The sequence below is a fragment of the Nipponia nippon genome, unplaced genomic scaffold (assembly GCF_047370975.1).
Source record: "Nipponia nippon isolate SJK-2023a ecotype South Korea unplaced genomic scaffold, ASM4737097v1 scaffold_1, whole genome shotgun sequence".
NCBI classification, from domain to species: Eukaryota; Metazoa; Chordata; class Aves; order Pelecaniformes; family Threskiornithidae; genus Nipponia; species Nipponia nippon.
In genome coordinates, this window is record NW_028262290.1 from 111,839,571 (window position 1) to 111,865,557 (window position 25,987).

Genomic DNA, 25,987 nt, shown 5'->3' on the forward strand with positions numbered 1-25,987 from the left:
TTCACCAGCTTCGTTGCCCTTCTTTGAACGTGCTCCAGCACCTCGATGCCCTTCTTGTAGTGAGGGGCCCAAAACTGAACACAGTACTTGAGGTGCGGCCTCACCAGGAAACAGGAGTAATTTGTTTACTTTGGCACAGAGCTCCTGGGAGGATAACTCCTTACACACCAGTGTTTTAATAAAAAGAGATTCTACTTTGGATCCATCAGGAGTTAGCTAATGGTTAAACTCTGCTAGGAAGCAGTGTAGGCTTTCAATATAGATTTGTTTTCGGTAATAGTTCCATCATTCCTAGACAAGCATTCTGATTATCTAAGCAACTACTACAGATTTAGGGAGAACCCTTGTTAATTTTTTTTCCTTGGATTTCCGCCCCCCCCCCCCCCCTTAGTCCCTGTAGTTGATAAACAAGATTAAGGGATTCACTGATGTGGAAAATATTGAAATCACTGTAAGCTTTTTGGTCTTTCTCAGACTCTATATGAGAGATTCCTTGTCCTCATATTCCCTTAGTTTTAGACAAGCTTTTGAGATCTTTCTTTTTTGTAGGCAAGGTCTGCTTTCCTGCAGACAAAATAAAAGTTAATGTTGTTATTGTTCTGTGTCCCAGACCTTGTCACTCTCCCCAGCTTTCCCCCTCTCCCTTTTCTTCTAACCAATATAATCTCCCATTTTTCATTTGGAGAATGACAGATTCAAGAGTGTTATAGGAAAAGCACTGGAGCAGGAATCCTCACCTACATATCAGAATTTAGCTGCCAGTATTGTTGAACAAAACCTCTTTGGTGTGGATATTAGTGAATTTTCATCGAATGAAAATTTAAGTGTAAATTCAGAGTGTACTACTTCTCTTGCGGGCAGTGGTGAACAGCTTATTCAGTAACTTTTAAAGCTGCCTTTTCAATTTAAACCTTTGTGTTACTACGTTATGTTTCTCAGTTGTGTGTGAACATATAGGTATGTGTGTACTTTTTACTTTGTTATAGGTAAACCATGATACAGTATCAGAATTTGCTTTTCTGAGTTGCATTTCCCTCTTGTATCAGTAAAACTCTATAAATATGCAAAATATGCATGAGTCAGTGCAGCACTGCAGCATCTCAGGCAAGAAAAGTGCATGGGTTCAATTTCTTCCTTTTAAAGGTAGTTCCTCAGTACAAGAGATCTCTGGGCATCGGTGTTCTGAAGTCAAAACAGGACAAACAACATGTAATACGCTTGTGCTTAGTTGTTGCACACCTTCCTTTTTTTTACATAGGTGAAGACTCTCCTACTATCTGGTTTATTTGCTGTCACCTCCTATCACTTCCCAAAATGAAAAGGCCCTAAAAAGTAGAACTCCTTTTTTGACAAGTTAGGTAAATTAGGCTTTCTTCTAGGTAGGCTGAGGGTATCGTTTTGGATTGAAAGGCACCCTTGAAGAAGGACAATAGTCAGTACTTGCCTAGTTTTTTTTTCCAATAGTCTTAAAGGTGGTGTCTGTTTCTCATAATTCATTGGTGTCAATGCGTATAGAATGTCTAATTTGCAGATGCAAAAGCTGAAGAGTTGGGGCTCTATTCAAAGCAAGTTCCTCATCCTACCTAGAGCAAGGCTCGTATTTTGAGAGGATCTTAGCTTAGTTATGCCAATAACGGAGGCGGTTTCTGTTTACAAATCAGTATTTTGCACTTGGATACCTCCACCATGGTGGAAATAATACAAACATAAAAATGGTAGTCCTTACTCCGCTGGGCTAACGTTTTAAGCAGTGGGTTGATTGGTCATATTGCTGTACATTGGAGTTTTACATGCGTGTTTTATGTGAAAGTTATGCAGATGGGAACACATGAATAAATGAAAAATAGGCACTTGTAGGAGGCAATTTTCTTTTTTTATTACAATTCAAACTCTTTGTACATACAATTTGCCTTAGTATGGAGAGCAGCTACACAGTGGTTATGTAGCTCCAGATTGATATTAATGTAGCAGAAAAGACCCATGGGTGTTTTTTTTCTTTGGGTATGTATATGTGTGTGTGTATAGATAGAGAAATAAAAATGTTTGGGTTAATTTAGGAAAAGTTTCTGAAAATTCTTTTTGAAGCATGGATGAAAATGCTGCTTAAGGGGGTTATATTAGCGATGGGAACCTCTTGAAGTAAAATGAGCTTTGCTGTAAGTATGATTGAACACTGCTTTGCTTTTCACACTCCTAATGTGTGTGTTGCTTGCCTGCTAACCGTGGCTAAAAGGCATGAAGTCACAGGCAACTATTAAAACGTTTAGATTCCTAGCTTGTAAATATTGCATTTCTCACAGGATTGAAGTGAAATCCAGTCTTATGTTTCTTGTTCATCCATTTCATATCCATCGGGATGCAGCATTTGTGAAAGAATCAATTATCCATTTGTTAGTCAGAGGAGCTTTACAAATTATACATTAGCAGATTGATTTCTCAGGGTCACCATTGGGGGACTGATAGTATAAGGTGGGTTGATGATGAGCGTCAGGGGAGAAGGAGATGCCACAAAGAACACCATTAAAAGAAGCTTTCTGAGTGGCCGTGAATTTACTCCTAATTGAAGAGCTGACATAATCCATACTAAGTGTGTTTATTTCAAGCATTTTACATTAGCTAATTGATTATCACATGAGGTACATTTGTTGGTAGATACTTGATTTTCCTTTCCTTTAAATTTAAGATTTTGCAAACGGCTGCATTTAGATCTTTATGTGCAAGGTGCCTGCTAGCTTTTTCTCCCTCTCCCTAAACTTTTTTCTTCCATTAAGGTAACATTTTTTTGTTCTGTAGTGTCAGCTTGACATTATTGATTTTGAACAGTCAAACTTACTTATGTTGTCCAGAATTCCAAACATGTCTCCATCAGAAAGAAAACTGCAGCTAATGGAAATTCAGCTGAAGGCGTTTCTTCAGTCTTTGCCAGAACTTCCATGCCTTATGAAATTCTGAAGCTGTTCCCAGGTTAATCATTTCAGTGTATTTCCCTCCCTAACTAACAGGATCTTCCTTATTGCCAGATTTGAATAATGTTACTTTAGAAATACTATGTGTGTTACTATTATGTATACAGTACTGGAAGTATCGTTTTAACCACAAAGAAGTTGTGTGTTTTTACTTGTTGGCTTAAAGCTAGTGGTCCTGATTAAGTTAAAAAGACTATCCAGTATAGTGCTAGTTAAATCATTATTAGTAATTTACTCAACATTTTATATGCAGCTGCCTGTGGTTTTATGGCACAGGGTTTAAGATTAGATCATCTCTTAATTGAGGAATATTTACATGGATGATATGTTCCTAATTTTTAGATTCACACTTTGACGTCAGATTGCTATTGTAATTCTTAATTTTTTTTTTAATATGATGCCTGTAAATTTGGACAAGTTTTTTCCCCACCCATTTAAAATACCTTTAAAACAGTCAACTTGCCAAACTCCAGAGCATATCCTGATTCTGACTGTATCAAATGATCAGTCTTCCAGATTGTGATGAGTTAGTGACTACCTGTGTCCTCTCTAACCTTGAGTGATTCTTCATCTTTTGTGGACCTGTAAAGGTGGATGTTGCAGGAAGGGCATTTATTCTCTGTACTGTAAAACCCAAAACCTATTTTCTTTTGCCAGGCAAATTAAACTCTTCAGTGGGTTAGCTGGAATAAGGTTTAAAAAACAAACAAACAAACAAACAAACAAACAACAAGGGAAAGACAGTTGTAACTGTAAGTCTGTGGCTGAGTTGATAAAATTTAATTAAAAAAAAAAATAAAAGCAGGGTGAGGGAGGATAACCCACAAAATTATCTGTGCTCCTCTTTGCTGAAATATCAAAATTATCCACAGGGTATTGGCAGGTTATAAATAAAACTAAATTTGAAATGGTAAGTAACTTTGCTGACTAGCACAGCAGTACATTTATAAAAATAATTGATATGAAAAGATGAATTGGAGCTGATTCTAGAAGAAACACTTTGGTTTAGATAACACATATACCAATTTTATCTGTGGTCTTTTATTTCTGATTTCCTGGATAGTTTTAGATACAAATCTTAAACAGCTTTCCAGTGGAATGTAGTTCTGGAAATGGTAGACTTGACTGTTTCTGAGCTCTGAACAAGAAGATCCTGGCATTAGCTATTCTTGCTGGAACTTTACTTTGAAATGCACTTAATATTCAGCCTTGACTGTTTTTAAGTTCATGGTCTGTCATCGCTTTCTGAGCTCCATAGAAAGTTCTGACTGGTAAAGTCAGTGAACAGGCTAGTAGCCAATAGTGCCAATTCAACTTGAGTGCTGAAAAAAAATTTACTCTGTGTTTGCTTTCCTCATGTACATCATCTAGAATAGAGTCTCCTGTTGGAACTTAGCTGGAGGTTTGTGTGAGTGAGTAGGTCTGCTTTTAGTTGAATTTATTTGTCTTCCCTGATTGTCATCTGTGTATAGCCAGACACCAGGAAAAAAAGAATTGGAGAAAGGAAAAGTTAAAAGCAACTGATAGAGGTGTTGGGCACGCGGAAGGCTTGTCACAAGTTGCCAGTTATATACAGTGTTGTGAAATGCCATATCATCGAATTTACTTAACGGTTCTGAAGTATTGTGCGCAATTTTGAATGTGGGAAAAATGCAAATACTGTGGAATCACCTTTTCCCCCATCGACAAAATTCTGCATGTATATAAGGAGAGGTTTTGCCTTGCTAGGCACTGTTTGGTTACCTGAGTGCAATCACACATTTAATCTCCAAAGTATGCCACGTGGCTTTTGAACCACAGTATGACAGATAAATTCCATCATCCTGCTCCTCATGTTCAACTTTTATGTGAAGATAATTTACATAGTCTACCTTGCCTACTTCCTGCACTGCATTTTCTCAGCATCAAACTTTATCAAAGCCATTTGGCAGCAAAATGGGAACAGTGTGGACTGTAGTATTGAGCTGTCGACTCTTCTGGTGTGTCCTGTTTTGTTTCTTTTTGTCTTGGGCCTTGTTGAAGTAGAGTGTCTCCAAGAAGGCCCATCACACGGGAGTGCTCCTAGGTCTACTGTTGCAGTCATTTCTGCCCTGGTGGCAGATGTAGGTGCTGGAGAGGTGAGAAGAATGTGGCCAGTTGAACACTGTAACTTAGCATATGGTCCTGTGTCAGGGTGGGGCTAATCAAGATGGACTTTTTGCCTTTCCAGTTGCAGAGTAATAAAAGAAGAGAAGAAGCTTTGTGAGAAAGTTGTGGCAATGGCAACGTAGATGAAGCCCAGAACAAAAAAACATGCCACTTCCATGATTAACTCAGTAGAACTTTCTGTGCTTGTCCTTTCAGAGGGCCAGAGGTGTCCCTCATTGTAGAGGGAATGGTGGAGAGGTGCTGGCATTTCTTCCCCCCCCCAACAGAGACAAAATATTCTCTTGCACCTTGATGAGCAAACCAGAAGTTTAGAAAGGTGTTTTCAAGGCAAGGCAGGAATAAAAATGTGTGCTAGCAATTTTTATGAAGCTTCTAGAAAATGAGACTGACAACTGACACTTCTTGCCTTACCCAGCATCCTCCAGCCCTGCAATTAGCCAGCTGTGTGTGTAGCATTTGAGAATCAGAGCTTGCAGAAGGATGTTCACCACACCAGCAGGCTGATGGGCTTGAGCTGTGCTCCTCAGCTGACATCTCCCAAATGTGTCGGGAGAAACACAGCTGGGGAGTGTGCACCAGCTGCCTGCGTTGCCAGTGATGCGCTCGCTTCTGATTTTGAAATGCAGCAAGTCAGCGTAACCACTTTGTGGCGAATGAAAATCCTTCTGGAGCACGTAAATCGAGGAAAGTTAGTTTGACTTCTTCCTCGGCAGTGGGCTTTTTGGCAAATAGGGCGCAGCAGAAAACCCACTTTGTGATAGGCAGTATTTACAATATTTCCATGTAGCATTTTGCAGTGGCACAAAGTCAGACCAAGAATGGTGTCTTCTGCATGCAAGGAAGTGGGAAAGCAAAAGGGCTGGCAGCATCCTTTTCCCAACTCATCAGGCAACTGTTGCAGTGCAGGGCTCAGTTGTTCAACCTTGATTAGAAAGAAGCTTTTAGAAAATGAAATGTAATTTGGGCATATATTCTTTTCAAGGTGGAAGAGAGGAAAACTTCATTTCCCTGAGTTGGAATTTTTTTGTAGGTGAAAGATTATGGAGAGAAGCTTTCCAAAGGCTGTTAGAAGACCTCAGTTTGTCTCCTGTAGATAGTCCATGTGGACAGTGTGGTTTTATGTAACTTTTTATGGGGTACTTCTTATGTAATTCCAACTGCTATAACGTAAGGACCTGTGATATTTTAGACACAGTTGTGTAACGTCTAATGTGACCCCACAACTCCAGCACTGTTCCAGTGACACTTTCTTTTCACACAAACATACGATGGATTTCTTTTTTATCGTGCTCGGAGCCACAGAAGTGATCTGTTTTGTGGTTCAATCCGTTCAAAATTTTATGAGTAAGAAAAGTTGTTCTTAAATGTGTAAGAGAGACTTACTTGGGTGAAGATCCTTCAGTGATGCTTGAAATGATATTTGTTACAGAGGGTGAAATCAGGATCATGGTACATAAGAAGGTTCTTGTTACTTGAGTATAATTGGATGGGGTTTTGTATGTGAGACAATGTGCATTGCGTTACCCAAATGATGTTATAAGTTAGTCCTCAGTACTTAAGGTAAGGATAGATGTTTAAGCTAAAGTAAGCAGTAACAGATGTCACATAACCCTGTAGATTAGAACCGAAAGTATATCTGGCTAAGGAAAGAAAAAATTGTTAAATTGAGGCAGTCTTCAGGCTTTTCTTAGTATTTGTCTAAGAATGAGTACACCTATGCTGCACTTCAGTACCTTCTAATACTCACTTCTGAGAACACTATTAGAGGGGAAAAATGAAAGCAAGGGAAGGGATCTGAAGGAAGAAATAATTAGCAGTATAGCCATCAGACCAAACCAGAAGAATTTTCAGTTGCCTTGATGCCTGTGTGGTCAGTGTGTTTTATGCTGAGTTTTGATAACGGGAGGGGTTCTTAACGAACAGCTATGGTGTGCAGGCGCAGATGCTCAAGGTCTGGGAGCCTGGTACTTCATGACAGCTCCAGAGCCCTGAGGTGAGTAACTGCAAAAAAAGTCAAATTTCTGGCTTAGGCAAAAGGCTGGAAAGAAGACTGTCTTTTGGCATCGTCATAGAAATACCTATTCTGTGGGGTTTTTTTTGATTCATGCAACTAAACATTACACAACTGTTAACACATAAATCTCAGGAAGGGGAGGGGCATTAAAGCATGTGATTGGTGATTTAACTTTAAACTCAACTTTAAAAGTCGTCTTTCTTTCTTTTCTTTGTTTAGAGTCCAGTGAAGATAAATCAGATCAGCCTGGATGAAAGTGGAGAACACATGGGTGTTTGCTCAGAAGATGGCAAGGTACAACAAACCCGTTTATATATTCAATGATGTAGCAGGTAGTCCTCAGTATTGCACTTGAGATAATTGTGATACCTGTGGAGTTAATTCCTGCATTTAGGACCACCACTTTGACCATCCATTTTGAGAACTGAGCTCACCTTTGAATACTCAAAATTAAAGTCAAATATATTTTGCACAAATGTGCTGTAGGAAAAGTAATTACAAGAATGTCAATAATGTAACTAGTATTAAGCTGATTAACAGCTGTGGCAGGAGGACGTGTCACCTTAATCATTACTGCTGTGCCAGTTATACTTCAGTGACTACTCTGCTGTTCCTGCAAGACAGTAGTTTAATGCCTTTCTGCTATAAATCCACAAAATTGGATTTTGTGGGCATGATTTCTGTGGGCTGGTGGTTTTCATTTTCACACACGTTATGAATGTTTCTCTTGAATTATAGAATCTTTTGATAAGCAATCATAGTTTATCAGAAGAATAAAGTGTCTTACAACAGCCACATTAAATAAATGTAAAATCAATATATGTACAGTTTCCTAAAAAACTGGCACCTACTTCCTTGACTGAGGACATATATCATTTGTGCAGTGTATAACTAACAATTATCAGTGCTTCTCTGGAATGTTGAGCTGTGACATTTAGTGGTTTTGGTGATTGATTTTCCACTTATAAGAATGTCTTTTTTGTTTTTAAGTCGATGGCAGTCTTTTCTAATGTTGGTTTGCAATGATAAAATTCTAATGCACAAGGGTGTATTTAAGCTTCTTTTTTAATATAATGTTCATATACAAATGCAGTGCATTAAAAATAATTTAAATCATTTCTCAATATCCATCTGACTTACTGAGGAGAACATTTCTTACAGAGTAGACTTTGGGGGAGGAGGAACGTTGGTGATCCTAATGGATGCATCCCATTCAGTAGAAGTTCTATAAATTAAAAATAAAATTGGATTTTGCAGTAGGCAAAATGGGGAAACAACCCCTTTAGACTGTAGGCGCTTGGGTTTTTTCCTTTCAAATAGGTGTTTTTTTACCTCAACAGGCAGGCAGCCAGTTTATGTATCCAAGCCTTTTGTTTTTCAGAGAGATCTTGATGTCAGTATCTTGACACAGTAATTGGGATACTAGTGCCTATCAAAGAGGGTTGTAGAATTTTACAGCCTGTGAGAAACACAGCAAGAGTGTCCTAATTGTCTAAGAAGATAAAGGAAGGGTCAGTAATTGTGCAAGGTAATAAAAATGTTGAGCTAGCATTGTTGGTTTGGGTGTTTTGAATGGTGGGGGGAAGCAAGCACTTGCTGTAAGGGCTCCTCAGATGTGACTGTGGATTACTGACTCGAAATATGTATGTTGCAGTGAGACTACAAGCCACGCACATTTTTCATATATTAAATTAATACTAAAAATATGCATTTGATTTTGGAAATGTTCAAAAATCCATAATCCCTGCTCTAGTGTGGCTGTAACTGAAAAGACTCCAATACTTTAAATGGTGAATCTGTCTTCATTTAGTGAAATACCTATTGTGGATCCAGTACGTGACGTTACATGCTATACAAGGCAGTCCAAACTATGGTCCCCAAGCCAGGGCTAGTTCTGGTAATGTTTTTGATGCAGGGCTGGAGTATCACAATATTCATCATACTTGCATTCATAGAGTCCAGGGACATTGATGCTTGACTGTATTCTACACTGAAAAGCTCATCTGGAGATTTGAAAGATGTGGGGGTTTTAGAAGTTAAACTTTCCACTTGACCAGAAAGGTGTGTGTCTATGAAAGAATCCACCCCTAAAACGGGTGAAAACAATACTTGTATGTTGTCCTACTGTATAAGAAAATGGCAGAAATTCCTGGCCAAATAATGTAGCACTTCTAGGTTCTGGGTCATAACAAAAGTGTAGTTTTACTATCCTTATAGCGCTTTCCTTACTACAATGGGAGTGTTTGTATTGTAAGAAGCTAAACACTTGTACAAGTTGCAAAGTCATCGTTAACTGAGATAAATAGGTAAAAATAGCGAAATCCTTTTTTTAAAAAAGAAAAAGAGAAAGTGAAACAGCTTAGTTTTCTTAAATCAGTTTTAAACAAAAAAAGGGGTGTACTAAAAAGACCTGTGAATTTTGAGCCAGCTGGGTTGATGCAAGTATTTTCTACCAATTAATGAAGATATGTCCTCTAGACCATTGCAAAAGATTTTTGCAATAGGCAGGGAGTGCATTTTCCCATATCAAAGTGGATCCAATATGAAGGAGATGGAAACCATTTGTCTTCTCGAAGGAAGGCCTTATGATGAGAACCACCTCCTCATATCTGTTCCGCTGTCTGATGTATTTTATTTTACTACTTTTTTCTTTCCTTTGCCACTCTCAAACTAGATTTGGACTAGCTACATTGACTGGGAGGGGGGCATAGCAGCACAGTGCAATTCTCTAATGCTCTTCTTGTTGGGTGGCATCCAAACCTAATGTCAAAACCTGGCACCTCTATGTCATACATGGCCAACAAGTGCTTTGGGAGCCACTTGCAGCTTTTCCATACTGCACATTTGGTTCTTTGAAAATCTTCCTTGCCAATGGACTCAACTGCAGCTGGTGTCCAGTGGCATGGAAAGGAACAGCAATTGAAATCACCACTACCACTCTAGTCTGGCCACTGGCTGGTGAAGATGGCTGGGTGTTGAAATATTAGGGTATAAGAAGAGAATTTTGGTGCTGGACTAAATAGAAGGGCAAGCAGGCTTGCAGCTTCAGAATTGTGGAGTTTTTTTAGGTTAGTTTTTTGCCTACTTGTATGCTGTCTTGAAAAACCTGGATCTGACTCCCAGTGTTGCTGAAGCTCTCTTATGTCATTACATAACAGCAATATAATTTGCACCCTTATTGGCTTGTAATTTTTTTATATAAAGAAATATAAATTATATTGAAAACCCATGTGCTTACATGTTTTAGTGTCATGTTTAATGCCTGTAACCATATTTATGTTAAGAATTTTCCATTAAGTATTACATTGATCATTTTTCAATAAATGTGGTTTGTAGATAAAATGTGTTTGTTTTCCTGCCTTTTGATCACTGAAGGTTGGCTGCTTCTTCCACATGTGGAAGCAAAGAAACAGCTGAGTCTGGAGGCACTGGAGTGAGCGGTTCTAGATATTTAAAATTGGACAGGACTGGCAAAATGTAGTGGACTCTCATCATGAAATCCTTTTTCCAGCTACCCAAAAACATCATGAGCTGAGTGAGGATAGAAAGTAGAAATAGATAAATCCAATATAGGTTTGTAATATCAAAAGAATCACTTTCTCTCTGAAGAATAAAAGACATTAAGAAGTAATAAACTGTTATACGGTGTCCCTAGAGTAAACATGATAACATGTATTTTATGCTGAGTTGTTTTTTCCTCTTTAGTTAACTGGCTCCATTTTGTTTTCATACCCTTAAAGGAGTATCATATTGCCGTGTTCAATGCAGTATTATGAAAATCTTGATGGCACTGTTGCTAATGTTATTTTTGATTAATTAGTTTTAATTTGAGAGGGGTGTTTTGTCATTTTTCAGGATTCTGCTTCCATGGAGTTTGCAGTGTTGTGTTTTAACCGTGTCTATTCTTTTTCTTCTTCCTTTCTTCTCTCTCTCTTATTTTCTCTTTCCTCTGTTTCTTGTTTAGTCTGTTGCACTGGATATGCTGTGCCAACTGATGAAAACAAAAACCCAGAAAACAAAATCCTCTAGACATCAGCCCGGAGGTTTTCTAGGCTTACAGCCAGGCCCAACTCAAATACAACCCTTTGGTTGGCTTACATAATCACAGCTTTGCGATACATCTCACTGTCTCCAAATATTGATTTTCCAATCCTTTGGAGCAGTAGCGCAGCCCTACACAGTGCATGCAGCAGTATTTTTAAAGCTTGTTGTTAGAGGCAGTATATTCGCTAATGAGTAATGGACAGAGCTGATAATGCTGCTTAGGAGATGTATCCAGGAGACAAGCTTGAAAGGGAGATGAGGTGGTTTGAGATGTTTTTAACTTTACTGAAACTGCTGAACTTTGAGCCACTCTGAGGATGGCTTAGTTCCTCACTGATGGCTTAGTTCCTCTTGTAGTTTACCTGAAGTCCAATTTTTTTACTCTGTCTCCTTGACTGTCTGCAGGAATTTTGGGGGTTCTTGTCCTCTGAACTGATCTTTTTAGAGCCATTAAGCCTCCCTTTTTGTGGCCCATTACTGGTATTTACTGGCTTTGTTCTGCAAATCTTCGTCTAGTGGGCTTTTTATTTTTTTGTTACTATTATTTTCTGGTTTTCCCCCTGAAGGAATCATGATGGGGATGGGGAGACAGAAAGAAATAAGGTTAAAAGATCTCTTACATCTTTGAGTCCAACTTGTTGAACATGCAGAGCAGAGTTACTGAAGGGATTACCTTTTCCAGAAAATAAGGATGAATGACTAAACCTGTCTGAGAACCTTCTAAAGTAGATTTGCTGCCAGATACAGTTTTCCAGTGATCGCTCCACGGGATGCTCTTTTCTCTCCCTTCTCCCACCAACAGTGTCCATCCCTGCTGGGGCGGTTTTGTTCCAACAGCTTCTGGCAGTGGTTGGAAACATCTTAAAATCATAAGAGAAAAGCAAACCATTTATTATTATTTGTGGAAATCATAATTAGTAAATCAATTACTAATTCCTGGCCATAAGTCTTCAGCCCTATTTTACTCCTAAGTTCTGCAGAAACTGAGTTGTCAACTGTTTCATATGAGAAACTGGGGAAGGAAATGTTGCATGGTGGATGAAGACACGTGTCCAAAAGACGGTTGTACTTACAAAAGCTTGAGAAACCCTATTCTATAGTCATAGCATCTAAGTCTAATAATATTTCTTAACACTTGATACATTTGTACCTGTTCTGTAAGTAAAGGGAAGAAAACATTTAAAAATCTGTTAATTCTGTTGCCAGTAGAAACATACTTTTTTTGGGTTTTTTGTGTTTTTTTTTTTTTTTTTAATGTTGAGCCTTCTTCAGATGGATTAATTCTGATAGATATTCTGATGGCCTATGGTTACAACTTCAGTGCTGACTATTAAATGTACTGAGACATCAACATAGATGAGAAAGGAGGAATCTTAAGAGAAAGACATTTCCAGTGGTAGTGGAATAAAACAAAATAGCACCGAATGCACTTGGGAGGAGGAGAGGATGCCAAGAAACATATGGGAGTTGGTTTTCAGGCTGGTTTTGCTTTATTGTCACAAATTTCTTTTTTCTTATGTAAACCCTGTATTGCTTGGAGGGGAAGAAATCCTACAGTTCTTTCTCAGAAAGGAAGAGTTTTTAATTTATCTTCCCCTGAATGTTATTATGTTGCTCTTACCTTACTTAGATCAGTATCTGTTAAACAGATTTGATCAGCCTAAAGCAAAAGGAACTTGTAGGTTTTGCTGTGTTTGTAACAAAAAAAAAAAAAAAAAAAAAGAGAGATTCAGATAAGTACTTTTGCACTGCTGCAAATATGTAGAGATATGCCATAATAGAAGCCCAAGATGTCTCAATTAACTCTGAATTGTTAAATATGACTTTTTTTTCTTTAGGAAAAAAGATGTAACTGTTAGCATTCAAATTAATCTTCTAGTTGTTAGTGATTTACATTCACCTTCAATTGTCAAATAGTTATTAGGTAAATATTTTTGGGTTTTTATATACTTCTTTAGGTGCAGGTGTTTGGATTGTATTCAGCGGAAGAGTTTCATGAAACGTTTGACTGTCCTATTAAAGTAAGTGCTTGTTTTAATCTTTAGTAATTGTGTTGTTGTTGTCTTTAATAACAGAAAGGTCACATTGAATCTAAATGAGAGAGAGGAATACTGCTTCCTTGTAATGTTATTCAAGTCACTAGAAAATAGTTATCTATCTCAATATAAAAGGTTTTGATCTGGTTAGACAGGAAGAAAGCCATTCTTGGTTTTGTAAGAAGTATTATTGAGTTTTTGAAATACAAAAGCTACAGTGAAAGAGAAATTGTCCTGTTTCAGCTGTTACCTGTCTCGACATATTTCTTTCTTTGTAGATCTGTGATACAAATTCTGAGGGTTCTGCTAACTGTGAGGTCAATATTTTGCAAGCAATTCATATCTGTTAAATCTACCTCAGGATAAGGCAATGGGTGGCGATGCTGATATAACCTGTCTGAAGGGAAAACTTCAGTTATACACTCTTGAGAGACACGTGGCTGCCTGGCTGTTGAAGAAGCACCTCTAGCAGGCGTGTGGGAAGATCTAGCTTTTTTTAACAAGAAAAGTTTCTTGCAGGGGGAAGGGTAGTGTGGGCAAATGATTGCATTTTGCTGCTTGGGGTCTTCCATGTTGCAGCTGCTCTTGGGGGGGGAAAAAGAAATGAGGTCACTAAGTTTTCACACACACCAGATGCAACTCACTTGCCTCCTAGGGCCTTACGGCTCTTAGAGCTGGATCTGCCACACTTGACACACAATACGTAAGGGAAGGAGGCTGTTTAAGGTGCGTTGATGCTACACGAGGTTGTCCTGCGACAGGGCTGAGGTGTGTGTGCCCTCTAGGCAGGCCCCCAAACAAGACTTAATTGGGGTAACCCTTGCTCGTGGCAGTCCTGTACTGCATGGTCCTAATTCTGCTGCCTGCTGTGCAAAAAAAGTAGTTGTTCGGTATAATGTGGCCCTCAGTGTCAGGTGTGTGCCTTGTCACATGCCATATAGTATGGAGAATTTTCTTCTTTTCTAGGAAAAACAAATGGAGATGTCTGAAACAACTAGGCTCTACTTCAGAGAAAGAACTCAGATGTAATACTTGATACTTGGCAAAGGGTTATCTAGCTTAAAAAGTGATGTGGTGCTCTCTGTAAACTCTATATTAAGCCACAATTGTCTTTTTTTTTTTTTTTTCTTCTTCCCCCTGCACCCCCCAGATTGTTGCTGTTCATCCTCATTTTGTAAGATCCCACTTCAAGCAATTTGTAACAGGAGGGAAAAAGGTAAGCAGTCATAGTGTAATGAACTTAGGCTATCTTTAAACAGCTTTTAAAAATAGCTCAGAAGGCTGTGTATGTGATTTTTAACACCTAAAGCAAAGAATTCTGCTTTTTCCTTCTCTTTATGCATTCGGAGTTCTCATTCACACATCTTTGGAATACACCAAAACATTCTTACTTAAGACTACTTCCAGGGCAGGGGGAGGGAGGGCGGGCACTTTTTATGTTAAAAACGTGTTGCAACAAGTTGAGCTTCAGAGTAGAAATACTTCTGCCTGCATAGTCTGAAAAAAATTGTCATTTGCATTTCCTAGGCCAGATTTTCTCCATGCATTTTAATTTATTGAAGTGGGAGGAGAAGTTAGACCTTAACACTGATCTTTTGCAATGCATGTTGGTCTTGGTGTTTGGGATTTTTCTTTTGCTTTACCTGTGGGTGATTTTTTTGTGTGTGTGGTTTTTTTTGTTTGTTTTGTTTTTTAAAGTAAACAAACCCAGGTATCTTCATCAGTTCTTGTTCATGGTGTAGGTTTTTTGTTTGTTTGTTTTTAAAGTAATTTACGGGAGCTCTTGGTAGAGTAGAGCTCCCACTTTTTTAGGTACTTCTATCTATGTAAAGTCTTCTACTGGGGCAGTTGTTATTTTAAATGTGCGTTAGGTATCTTCTTGGTGTAGGGTGCAATTCTGACTTCCAGATTGCAGCTGTTTCCAGGTCCTACAAGTATCTTGTATCACATTGCATATTTTCAGTCAAAATATGAAAAGTTTGATTTGGAACAGTTTCTTGAATTCATGGGATTTTCCTATTGCCTTCTCTTATGAATTAAGGATGAACAATCCTCACTTACAGATGCATCAAACCGAATACCATGGCACTCTCTTACCAGCATGTAAGAAATACAGACTTCTAGTGCTGAATACAACTTAATTTTCATTAACAGTTCAATATGTTTCAAAGCATACCTGTGTTTTATTTTGCTTTTTAAGTGGCGTGTATGCTTGACAGCTTTTGCTGGCTGGTCGGAGTTGGTGTTGTCCTTAAAATAATGCACAGTCAGTGTATGTCTTTGTCAGCCACCAGTTTGTGAAGCTTTTTAGTGTTGATAAAAGGGGTATGGAAAGAGAGAAGCAGGGAATTAATAGAACAGGGCTCCGTCAGGTGGTAAAAGAGCTTGCATTCACCTGATGCTGAACAGAAAAAAACATCAGGGAGTTAACACATTCTCTTTGGTTATCTTTGATTACTTGACAGGTTGTTTTATATTCTGTCCTCTGGGGAATGGTATACTCGTTCTTAATGCATTCATTTTTTGCTGAGGAACTTTCCTCTTCAGGAAAACTTTAATTGACATCTTAACATAAGGTATTTAGCATTGAAATAAATGTCCCTCGACACCTGTAATTTGATTTTATTGATACATCAAACCAACAAATAAAACCTCTTAGCCTTGTGGTAGAAACCCTTCCCCTTTTCTCCTTTCCTCCAAAAGGAGCATATGTGCTTGTATAAAGGCAACAACAAAATGCTCTGTGGAAATTCAGAAAGTTAAATTCCACCTACTTATTATTGAAGATATTTTTTTCCTTCTTCTAAAAAGAAAAAGGCCTTGAAAAACATCCCTGCTTTTTATTTACACCTCTCCTTAAGTGTAAAGCGAAAGAGCTGTATGGGGGCAGCAGGCAATGGGGAGTTGGTCCACGAGAGCAAGGACAAGCAGACTGAAGCATATCACCTCAGGCTGCGGACCTCACATCTCTCTCCCTCTGTCTGGAGGTTGTGTAGTTGGGTGAGCTCCTTCGGGGAGGGGGACAGGACCTCCTGTGGTTCCTGAGGTCTCTGTGCTTTTAGCCTTTGCACGGGCACAGCGACTTCATAGCTGATAGCTGGCAGTGGTAGGATGCATGCTGCCTGTCTTCCCTACCCTCACCAAGGCAGGGATACCAGTCAGGACAGAGGTAAGGCTATTCTCATTTTGGATCAAGCTTAAGAGAAAAGCTTTGCTTAAAGCCCTCATGCTATGCTCCTTGCCTGACCTTCATTCAAAAACAGTGTGAAATGTGTAAACTCTTTGTCCAAAGGGTTGTGGGATCTCTCTTTGTTTTTTGTTGTTCTGGGAGATAGTGACATAATATATATTAGCATTTAAAACGTTTTGTTTTGTTTTTAAAAAAAGCTAATTTGAGCAGATAAAAGGACCCAGAAAGACATTTGGTCACTTCCTCAAACCCCTCTAGTTGCATTACGAACATCGTTGTCTCAGAATATGAGAAAGATGTTCTCGATTTCCTACTTGAATTTCATGCTGATTTTGGTTTACAGTGAAACAAAATAAAGAAGCCAAACCACACATGCACACAGGAAGCAAGAACTCGCCTCCCGACCGTAACAGTGTTTTGTCTCATCTCAAAAAAACACTTCAAGATCTGCTTAAATTTATTAACTTTATAGCTAAGCATCTGCCTCAGTTGGATCCTTAATGAATGGGGGGGCTATAACTGTAAATTACCACCTCCTTAATTTTTTGAGAAATATACAGTTCTTCATAACAATATAAAATGTATGAAAAATGCACTTTTCAGTTCAAAGACCCACTGCAGAGCATTCTGCCAACGTTCAAGTTGAGCAACAATCTCAAAAAAAAAAAAAAAAAATTAGAGAGGGAGGGGAAAGAAAGCTAAGTGACGTGTTTCAAGGATGCACGGTGCAGGTCCTTGGTTCCCAGCACAGGTGGATGTTTGGAACTTGGGTGAATTGTTGTGCAATGCTGAGATTTGCCGTGTCTTAGAAGCTCAGCCTGACCTAAAGCTGACTTAGGAGCAGTGCTCCCTAGGGTAACTGTTTAAATCATTGCAGATTGTTGGAAGCTTAACTCTACCGTGCATATGTTTATACAGTTGCCTGACTAGGCATGTGCTAGGGTCCTTTAAGAGTGTTTTTTCTCTAAATTGTATTATGAACTAATTAACCAATTTAAATTGTTTGCTTACTAAAGCACTAGTTTTTAAAATAAAGATCTTTCATTAAGCTTGGGATAATATCATTGCCTTCTGTTTGGGGCTGTAAAAGCTTTTTTTTCACCCACTTTTTTCAATGAATGAATATTATCTGTGCCTAGAAACAAGGCAGGTACTGTGGAAACGTTGACACAATCCCAATGAGAAGCCATAGGTACCATACTAGAGGCACTTCCCTGCTCCCCTCCCCCTTATCTCTGCAATTAACTACAGCACCATTGTGACGACTTGGCAGATGATGGTAACCCTGTAATAACAATACCATATATTGTAAATAACAGGGCATTCCTGTCCGGAGCAGACAGTAGAGCTTCAAAGCAAGGGAAAAGACAAATACTGTGCTATTGAAGGCCATAACCTTCTACCTTTTAAAAAAGGGTCTAATCTTAAAAAATAACAGGGTAAAAGCCAACTAAGTGAGGGTGGTAAAGCTGAAAACAAGGTGTTCTTTGTTTAACTGTTACAGTGCTGGTCTTTCCCAACACAGCAACTAAATGAATGTTATTGCAACCTTCGAGTATCCATTATATCCAGAGGGTTAAAGAGGCAGAACTAACAAAGAGAGAAGACTGAAGGATATTTCAGTTCCAAAGTCAATGTATCAGCTACTGCATCTTATGTAAAGGTAACTTTGGAGAGCAGGACAACTTGAGATTTCTTTCTTGGCAGAGGAATTGATGAGGCTCCCTGTATCATGCTTTGATTAACATCAATAACCAGACACAAAGGTTTTTGTAGTAAAATTCCTAGGAGAATGAATCCTCTGGAGTGATTGAGTCACTCTGCTGTACATGTAGTAATAAAGGTTTTTGGGGTGGTTCTCTACCCAGCATGGTAGTGGGGACCTAGCACAATTAAGCAAATGAATTCTGAAGCTAGTATGGAGTAGGACATTCAGTATCTTAAAGGATTGGGCTCCTTATTTGCCTAAGACATGCATTTTGTATAATAAGTGTTGATTTGAGTATCCAGTCTGAAACATTTTAAGGGCTAGGGAAACAAGATAAGACTGAAAATTTACCTTATGACTGTCAGCAGTCACAACTTTATATCTATCTCTGTCTATATCTACATAATATATCTATTTCTACCATATATATAATATAAATATAAAAACATATTTTTAATGGGGTCTGTATTTCTTTTGCTGGAGAAGATACACTATAAAAACTGGTTTTCAAATGCAGATGTGTCTGAACACGTTTGTCCCATTTATCCCCCCAGAATTAGCATCTGAGCATATCGATGCCCATGCTTAAACATTAGACTCTCTTTTCTTTGTCTGTTATAAAAGCAGAGAGAACTTAGTGTTACTTGGGGCAAACTTCTCATTATTAAACAAAAAAATCTGAAATACTACTTCAGTGCTAGAATCCTGGGCTGGACCCATGATGTCCTCTGCCTCAGACACAAAACAAGACCATCTACATTCCTTTCCACTCCAGGTGGAGCAACGTCATATACAGAGAAAGGATAGAGATTGTGAACAATGCACAAGCAGGAAGAGAAATAGCATTCTTGGGGATCTGCAACTGCTGTTACGGGTAGTGGAATTTGTATGTTAAAGTCAAGTCCGCCAGGGAATGTTTCAGATTTTTTTTTTAATTGTCTGCTTTTTAGTGTCAGCAGATGCACTTTGCTTTGTGAGTAAGTAGATGACCTTTACCTCTGAACCCTACGATATGTACTTCATAATAACTGGTTGGACTACTTTGACAAATTATTAAATTGTCAGGATGCTGTTTGCAGCACAGTCCATTTTTAGAAAGCAGATAGTCAGCTGTTTGGCATTATGTTGGGTAGAAGAGAACCAGACAAGAAAGGCAGATTGCTTTGTAAGCTATAAAATGTCAGTCAGTAAATACTCAAAGGTCTGGTTTAAGTGAAGAAAGAGTAAATACTATGGCAATTTCTGTCCATGCATTGGATAATTTACCATAAGTAGGAAACAAACTGTAGGAGCAAGCAAGCCACAATAATACAGGTCTGCTATTTGCTTGCTATGATGTATAATGCCCAGTATGCATCCCATATTATTGAGCAGATGAGACTTTGATATGGAGTGATGTGCTGTTTGCTTAATAAGGAGATTATTTGGCTTACATTTCTTCTTTATTATTATTTGCATGTGCGTTTCTTCTTTATCGCGAAAAACAAAACATTCTTCTTGTGCTGTAACAAACAAATTCGGTTTGTGTAAAGAGAGAATGGATCATAGTCTTCTGTGTGTGTAATCTATAGTTGTGTGTTTTGCAAATGTCTGCATAGAAAACTTTTTTCATTGCCTGAGGTGGCAAGCAAAGAGGATCTAAATATATGAAATGCATGAGAGCTTGTGTCTCTGCCTGCAAGGCTGCAGGACTTGCTTTCCAAGGTGTTAATTCTGTAGCTCTTTGTGAATAGGTGACAGCTGGAATCTAGCAGTTGAGTTATTAAAAGTACAGCCTAATAAAAGTCCTATGGCATTTGTTTGTATTAAACCTCAACATTTCTAGCTTCTCTGTCCATGAACTACAGCAGCAGCTCCTGTTTCGTATCTCACCGTTGCCATCACTTACCTCCCAATGCTGCTGTTGTCTGCCGCTGCCTCCTTGCTTGATTTCCCTTGACTGCACCTCCTGCCCTCCCCATCCCCTCCCCAGCTCCTTTGACAACAGCATTTTGTGACAATGGTTTGAAAAGTCATCTTCAGTTGAAAACTTGAGGCTCACATTATTCTCTGCCTCGTTTGAGCTCATCCAGTCCATCGCTGTTCCAAACAGAAGTGATAATTTTTTATTGTTGCTATATATTTTCCTAGGGATGCACGATTAAACAGTAAGTCTTCATGTGGCATGCTGTTCTGTGTTACTCTCTCATATCTGTTAATCTTAGCTGTGCCTGTAAATGTTTTTATGCTGAAAACAATAAATATCTATAGTGATCACTTGTAACCATGGCAGTAGCATTTTAGGTTTTTGTGATCTTTCCTGGCTGAGGGGAGAAATGGTGACACAGGTGCCAAAAACCAGAATAAATGCCACAGGTAGGCACATCTTCACACTCAGGCAAACAAAGAACAGGACAAGGAAAATACAGGGAGTTTTTTCTCTAATTCTTATTGTGTGGAATAAAAACTAATCCAACAGTGCTGCAATAGGGAAAGGAAAGGTGACTCTTCCGTTACAAACTGAAGTCTCAGCCTTTTTCTTCTATAAAACTCCTCCAGATCTTTACAGAGAAGGCACTATGTTGAAACAAAGCAATGATGCTGTGCATAGTGCATCAGTAAAAGTGTGTTTCCTTTGAAACTTTTCACTCCGTGACAATAGACGTCTTTTATTTCTGTGTTTTGAAGGTGGTATTTGGTAGTGGGATGAAATTGAATTAAATTACTTCACCGTATTGATACTACCAATGCTGTAATGATTGCCCTCTTTGTTCAGAGGATTGAGAATTCCTGTACATAGTTTAAAGACTGGGATTACATGTAATTAGTGTTAATGCTAATGGCATGATAGGCTTTATTAAATCCAAGCACTAGACTCTTGTCTTTCGCAGATGCACTCTAGAATAGAGTTTTAACCTCCTCCAAAAAGAGCTCAATCTCCTGGTAGTGAAAGATACAGAGAGATGTATTCACTAATCTAAGAGAATTATATCAACTTGTTTTTAAAACCAAAATGTGGCCTGCACCGTCCTCTTGTCTCATGCGTTTCAGTGTGTCTTTTTTTTCTTAATGATCCAGTGGACAAGCATAAGCAGTTAAAAAGATTCACAAAATAATAAGTACTGAACTATCGGAATGCAATGTGAAGGATTGTGGGCGGGGACCCTTGAAGTCAAAGTTTATTTTATTTTATTTTAGCTATATTATCATGTCACGGTACATGCAAGAGATGCTGGAAGTGCATTCTAAGCACTACTATATTGTAACCAAGGACTAGAAAGATTTGCCAGAGCAAATAAAAAAGGGGAAAATATAAATTGTATTGCAGAGAATGCAAGAAAGTTATCTTTTGTGGCTGCTGTTGAAATATAAGTACTGTGAATGCTGACTGCCAAAATATGGGATTTATGGGAAGTAAAGCCTTAAAATATTTTTCCCTTACCAAAAAGAGAGGGAGGTGGCAGGAGGAACCCCTTCAGAAACAGTAGATTTTTGTTATGGGTCTAGTTTCTCTTCAAGTTTTAAATGGCTTTCTGGTGCGATAAACATTATGAAGACAGAAAGGAAGACCAAGAGATAAATTAGGCTGCTTATTTTGAGAGTGATGCATTCAGTGGATAGCAGTTCCAAACCATATAGCAAAGTTCTGGGTTCAGAAACTCAGTTTCCAGGTGTCATTGCTGTAAGAAATAATAAATATATCATATCATATATCAATAAAACGCAGATAATTCTATTGCAGATAAATTAGTAAAGCATGTTTTGAGATGAAATTTTTTTTTTGAAGCCACGATGTTGCATGTCCTTTGGCTTCAGTGTTGGACCTATCGCACTTGCTGATATGAAACAGGGAATTCTGGGTGCTGCAGTTACTCAGATTCACTTCCCATCTTTGTTAAAGGCAATACCAGACTGTTGCCTTCTACTGCCTTGGTCTGAGAATTTAATTAAGCATGTGCTTAGAGTCGAGCAGGATCTTTTATTTTTTTCTTTTCTCCTCACCAGTTCTTTCTCAGGTCATATATTTTCTTTGCAGCTTCTTACTTGGGGAGAGAGTCCTGAAAAAGCATGATGTTCACAAACCATGAACAGTAACAAAACAGCTGTGAAGTGTCATTCCAAGCTCACTCTGGATCTTCTGTGTAATAAATAAACTTAAATCACAATTCAGTCACAAGCAGAAAAGATTCAAAGTTCAGTTAATATAATTGACATCAGCAAGTTTTAACCTTTCACATCATCCATGTCAGTTTTCACAGCCTTGTCCAGTAAGTTCAGATGAAAATACTACGTATTTGCTGCTGTTTTTATTGGACTGTATTGAAAGAAGCATCCAAGTGAGTTCAAGCCTCTCCTTAGGAGTTTGTGAACTAGGAAAAAAGTGATTTTCAAGTCTGGATCAGCACAGTGCTTAGTTTTTAATGACATCCTCAGCTTCTGAGTGAGCTAATTGGGCTGCTCCTGTGCTTCACATCCACCTGCCAGCCTGCTAGGGCACATTCCTCTGCCTTATGAGTGTAGACGTTACCCCTGCTTTCAGTGTCGTGCCTTGGTTGCTGTAAAATAGCGTACTCTCTAAGAATTTTATTGAGTAGCCTTTTTGTAGGTGGGGAAAAAAACGTAGACTGTCTAAAAGGCGGGCCTTCATGTGAGCTATGTGAAGGACACAGAGTCATTTTGGGTGGGGTTAAAGTGGCAAGATGAGCTTGAGTGAGAAGTTTGGTGTCTGCAGCCTACTTCACGCAGAAGTTTCTTGATAGACTGTCCCAGGTAGTGACTGCCTTAAACTTTTGGAGAAAATAGTTGTCTTTTGGTGCCATCTTGTGGCTTTAGGAGAGAGAAGCAGTCTGTGTAATTGCCGTTAAAAATCCCTTATTTCTTTAAAAGATGTTATTTTAAACAACTAGTGTCTTATCATTTGACGTATTTATGCAAATATGGGCAGGAGGAAACCAGGTATAAAAAAAGCATGTACAGCTGGATGTTAGGAAATATTAGCAACATAGGCACTAATTTGGGTTTTAGCATAGTAAACGTCCTTGCAGGTTGCAATTTTACACCTCTTAATGGTCATTGTGCACTCATGTGAGCTCGGGTTCAGGTTGTGCATGTGTCTGTACATGGGTGTACTCATGCAAAAGTTGGCAGGACTGGTGCCTTAGAGTATGATCTTTGTAGATGCTTCAGCTTCTTACTTAGGTATCCCTCCAAGCGCTGCACTTTGCATCACTCAAAGTGATACCGTGTTGTAATCCTACTAAATAACTTTCTAAAACCATACAGGAACTGGTAGAAGAGCTGGACTGTCATGCAAACTGTCTGCATGTAGCTGGGTTTTTCTTTGCTGCTGCAAAGCATTTTGTAACATCTCCTATGCCTTTAGATATTCTGGCATACCTTCCCTATTTGCAGAACCCGGGATTCCCAATCACACAAGTTTTACAATCAGCAGCACTTGTGGTACAGTGCAGTTTGCACGTGTGGGACTAACACACAGCATCTCTAGAGCCCCATGGAGGGCCATGTAATTCCACGTGGGGTCAAGCAAAAGGCCAAAGTCTTCGAGTCTTCAATTATTTTCTTTGACTACACCAGACATATGGGATGCTTTTCCTATCTCCTGTTTTTTTGGAGGGAAGAAGGAACCTATCACCAGATCAGTGGATAGGTGTGAGGCAGCCTGGTTTCTTTACCAGCTTTCTGAAGTGTTGTCACTAGTGCTGTAGGCTTAGGTTCTCAAATGCCTTAATTTCTTTATCCTTAAAAAATGGAAATAATTATACTTATTGTTCTCTGGAGAAACTTGGTGGAAGGCTTGCTTATTAATATTATTATTAAAGTAACTTGAATTCTGCAGTATACAAGATTCTCAATGAATATGTACTATATAAGAATGATTGTATTTGCTTTTGCTTTGTGATAGGTGTGTATTTTTCGTTGGCTTTGGTAACGAAACAAAAAATATCTCCCATGTTTACATACAGTACTGTGTCACAGAAATATTTCTTGTTGCACTCCTTCATAGTTGCTGTTATATGAGAGAGGCTGGATGAATAGATGGAAGCCTTCAGTTTTACATGAAGGGGAAGGAAATATAAGAAATGTAAAATGGAGAGGACACTTAATCGCTTGGGCCAATAATATGGTAAGTATTTGTCACCTCTGTTAAATGAACAAAAATACTGCTGCGTCACACTATTTGAAATATTTCAGTGTTAATTGCCAAAGTATTCCATTGAAAAATGGTACATTTGAAGAATTGAGCATAAAAGGCATTGAAGGATAGTGTTTTAGATCCCACTTCTTCATAGACATTTCTTCTGGCATTTCATGCTGGCTAGTTAGTGTTCACCATAGGATTGCCACTTCTGAAGAAATTAAGAAACGTAGTTCTACATACCACTGTTGGGGGTGTGTGCTGCTGTACGCTGTTGTCTAGCAGAGTTTTGACCACTGCAACATATTGAAGCAAACTGTCTGAGAAAGGAATGCCAACATATATCTTCTTTATTGAAAAAAAACCCAAAACTTCATCACCCTCACCATCCCCCCCCAAAAAACCCGAACCTGTCTGGATTTTATAATTTGTACTGGAGTGACATTATTATATGCGCTTTTAATGTTGCAGATTATAAAAAAATGATAGTTATAATTCCTCATTTTGGTAGGCCTCTAGAAAAGGCTAGACTTAGGCGAAAATAGGCCCTTTTTCCTCTAAGTGTAATTCATATTTTAAAGGGAGCCATTGCTTTCATGCTGAGTGTTGCATTTCACCTATCACTGTATATCTAATTGATGGGTCAAGGTCTGTGTTTTAAAGCTCAGCAGTGAGGGATATGTTTTTAAGTGTGTATCATGTCTAAATTCCAAAGTCTTATTTTAAAATATGGGGAAAGTGCTTCTGAAACACTAGCTTTTTTCCTTCTGTTGTTTTTCCCTCCTGAAGGGAAGCATTTATTAAAATATTTTAAAGCCATTGTTCTTTTATTCCTTTCAAACCCAGTTTGATATGAAATTGTTAGAGGTGGACTTTTGTTTATTTACTCCCCTTTAATAACTGCATTAGAATTGAAATTTCAATGAGTGCTTGATCATCATAACATTAGCTCTTTTGAAGGTTTTGTTCTTTTCAGAGCCATGCAATTAAAATATATATTCTAGGTGAATCTGCTGGGAATAGATAGGAGGAGAGCTATCCCTGGAGATGATGTGCCACATCAGAACACAGAATACTAATAAAATGTTGAGAGCCATCTGTCAAAGACAAAAAGTCATGGTCAGGGCCTATCTTTCAATGAAAAATGAAATGACACTTGCCCTCCAAAAGATTAATATATTTGGTTATTGGCCTTTCCCTTCCCTTCCCTCTTTACCTTTTTAAAAATTTCTCCATCCTCTAGCTAGGTTTTGTATTCCATTTTTTTCTCTCAAAGTCAGAGAAAATCTTTTATAGCCTTGCTTCTAACTGTCTGTGTGAGGCCCCCTAGTTTTTATTTCCTTATGCGTGTTTTTTTTTTTTTTTGGCATACTGTATGTGAGCTTGTCAAGATATTGGGTATTCTGAGATGGGCCTCATGTTATTTAGGCAAGGTCTAATTCTGCTTGTCAGATGCTCAGGTAACCCATGTTTGCTGCTGTGCCCTCTTCTCCTTCCTCCACGACCAAGAGTGTAAGTTTTACAAACTGAGATACCTGAGGACCAAATCCTTAGAGGCATTAGACTGCCTAACTCCCATTTGAACAGGTTTTAGGCTCCTTCATGATATGAAGTTGACTCTGGAAGTGCTTTTGGTTCATGATGCAAATGGCATACTTTTAATTATAGAGGTTCCTATGCTATTCATTTGAGAGGCACTTGAAATGTAAGCTAGTATATCCCATGTAGGATTTGCTGCCTTGTAG

General features: G+C 38.5%; 1 protein-coding gene across 1 annotated transcript in view; it reads left to right on the forward strand.

Annotated features, from left to right (window-relative positions):
- VPS41 (VPS41 subunit of HOPS complex) overlaps positions 1–25,987 on the forward strand; it is a 113,915-nt gene that overhangs the window by 32,250 nt on the left and 55,678 nt on the right. The window contains exons 5-8 of the mRNA XM_087767068.1: positions 7,348–7,422; positions 13,131–13,193; positions 14,359–14,424; positions 24,111–24,230. Of these exons, the coding sequence (XP_087623194.1) occupies positions 7,348–7,422; positions 13,131–13,193; positions 14,359–14,424; positions 24,111–24,230 (324 nt within the window). The remainder of the gene's footprint in view (positions 1–7,347; positions 7,423–13,130; positions 13,194–14,358; positions 14,425–24,110; positions 24,231–25,987) is intronic.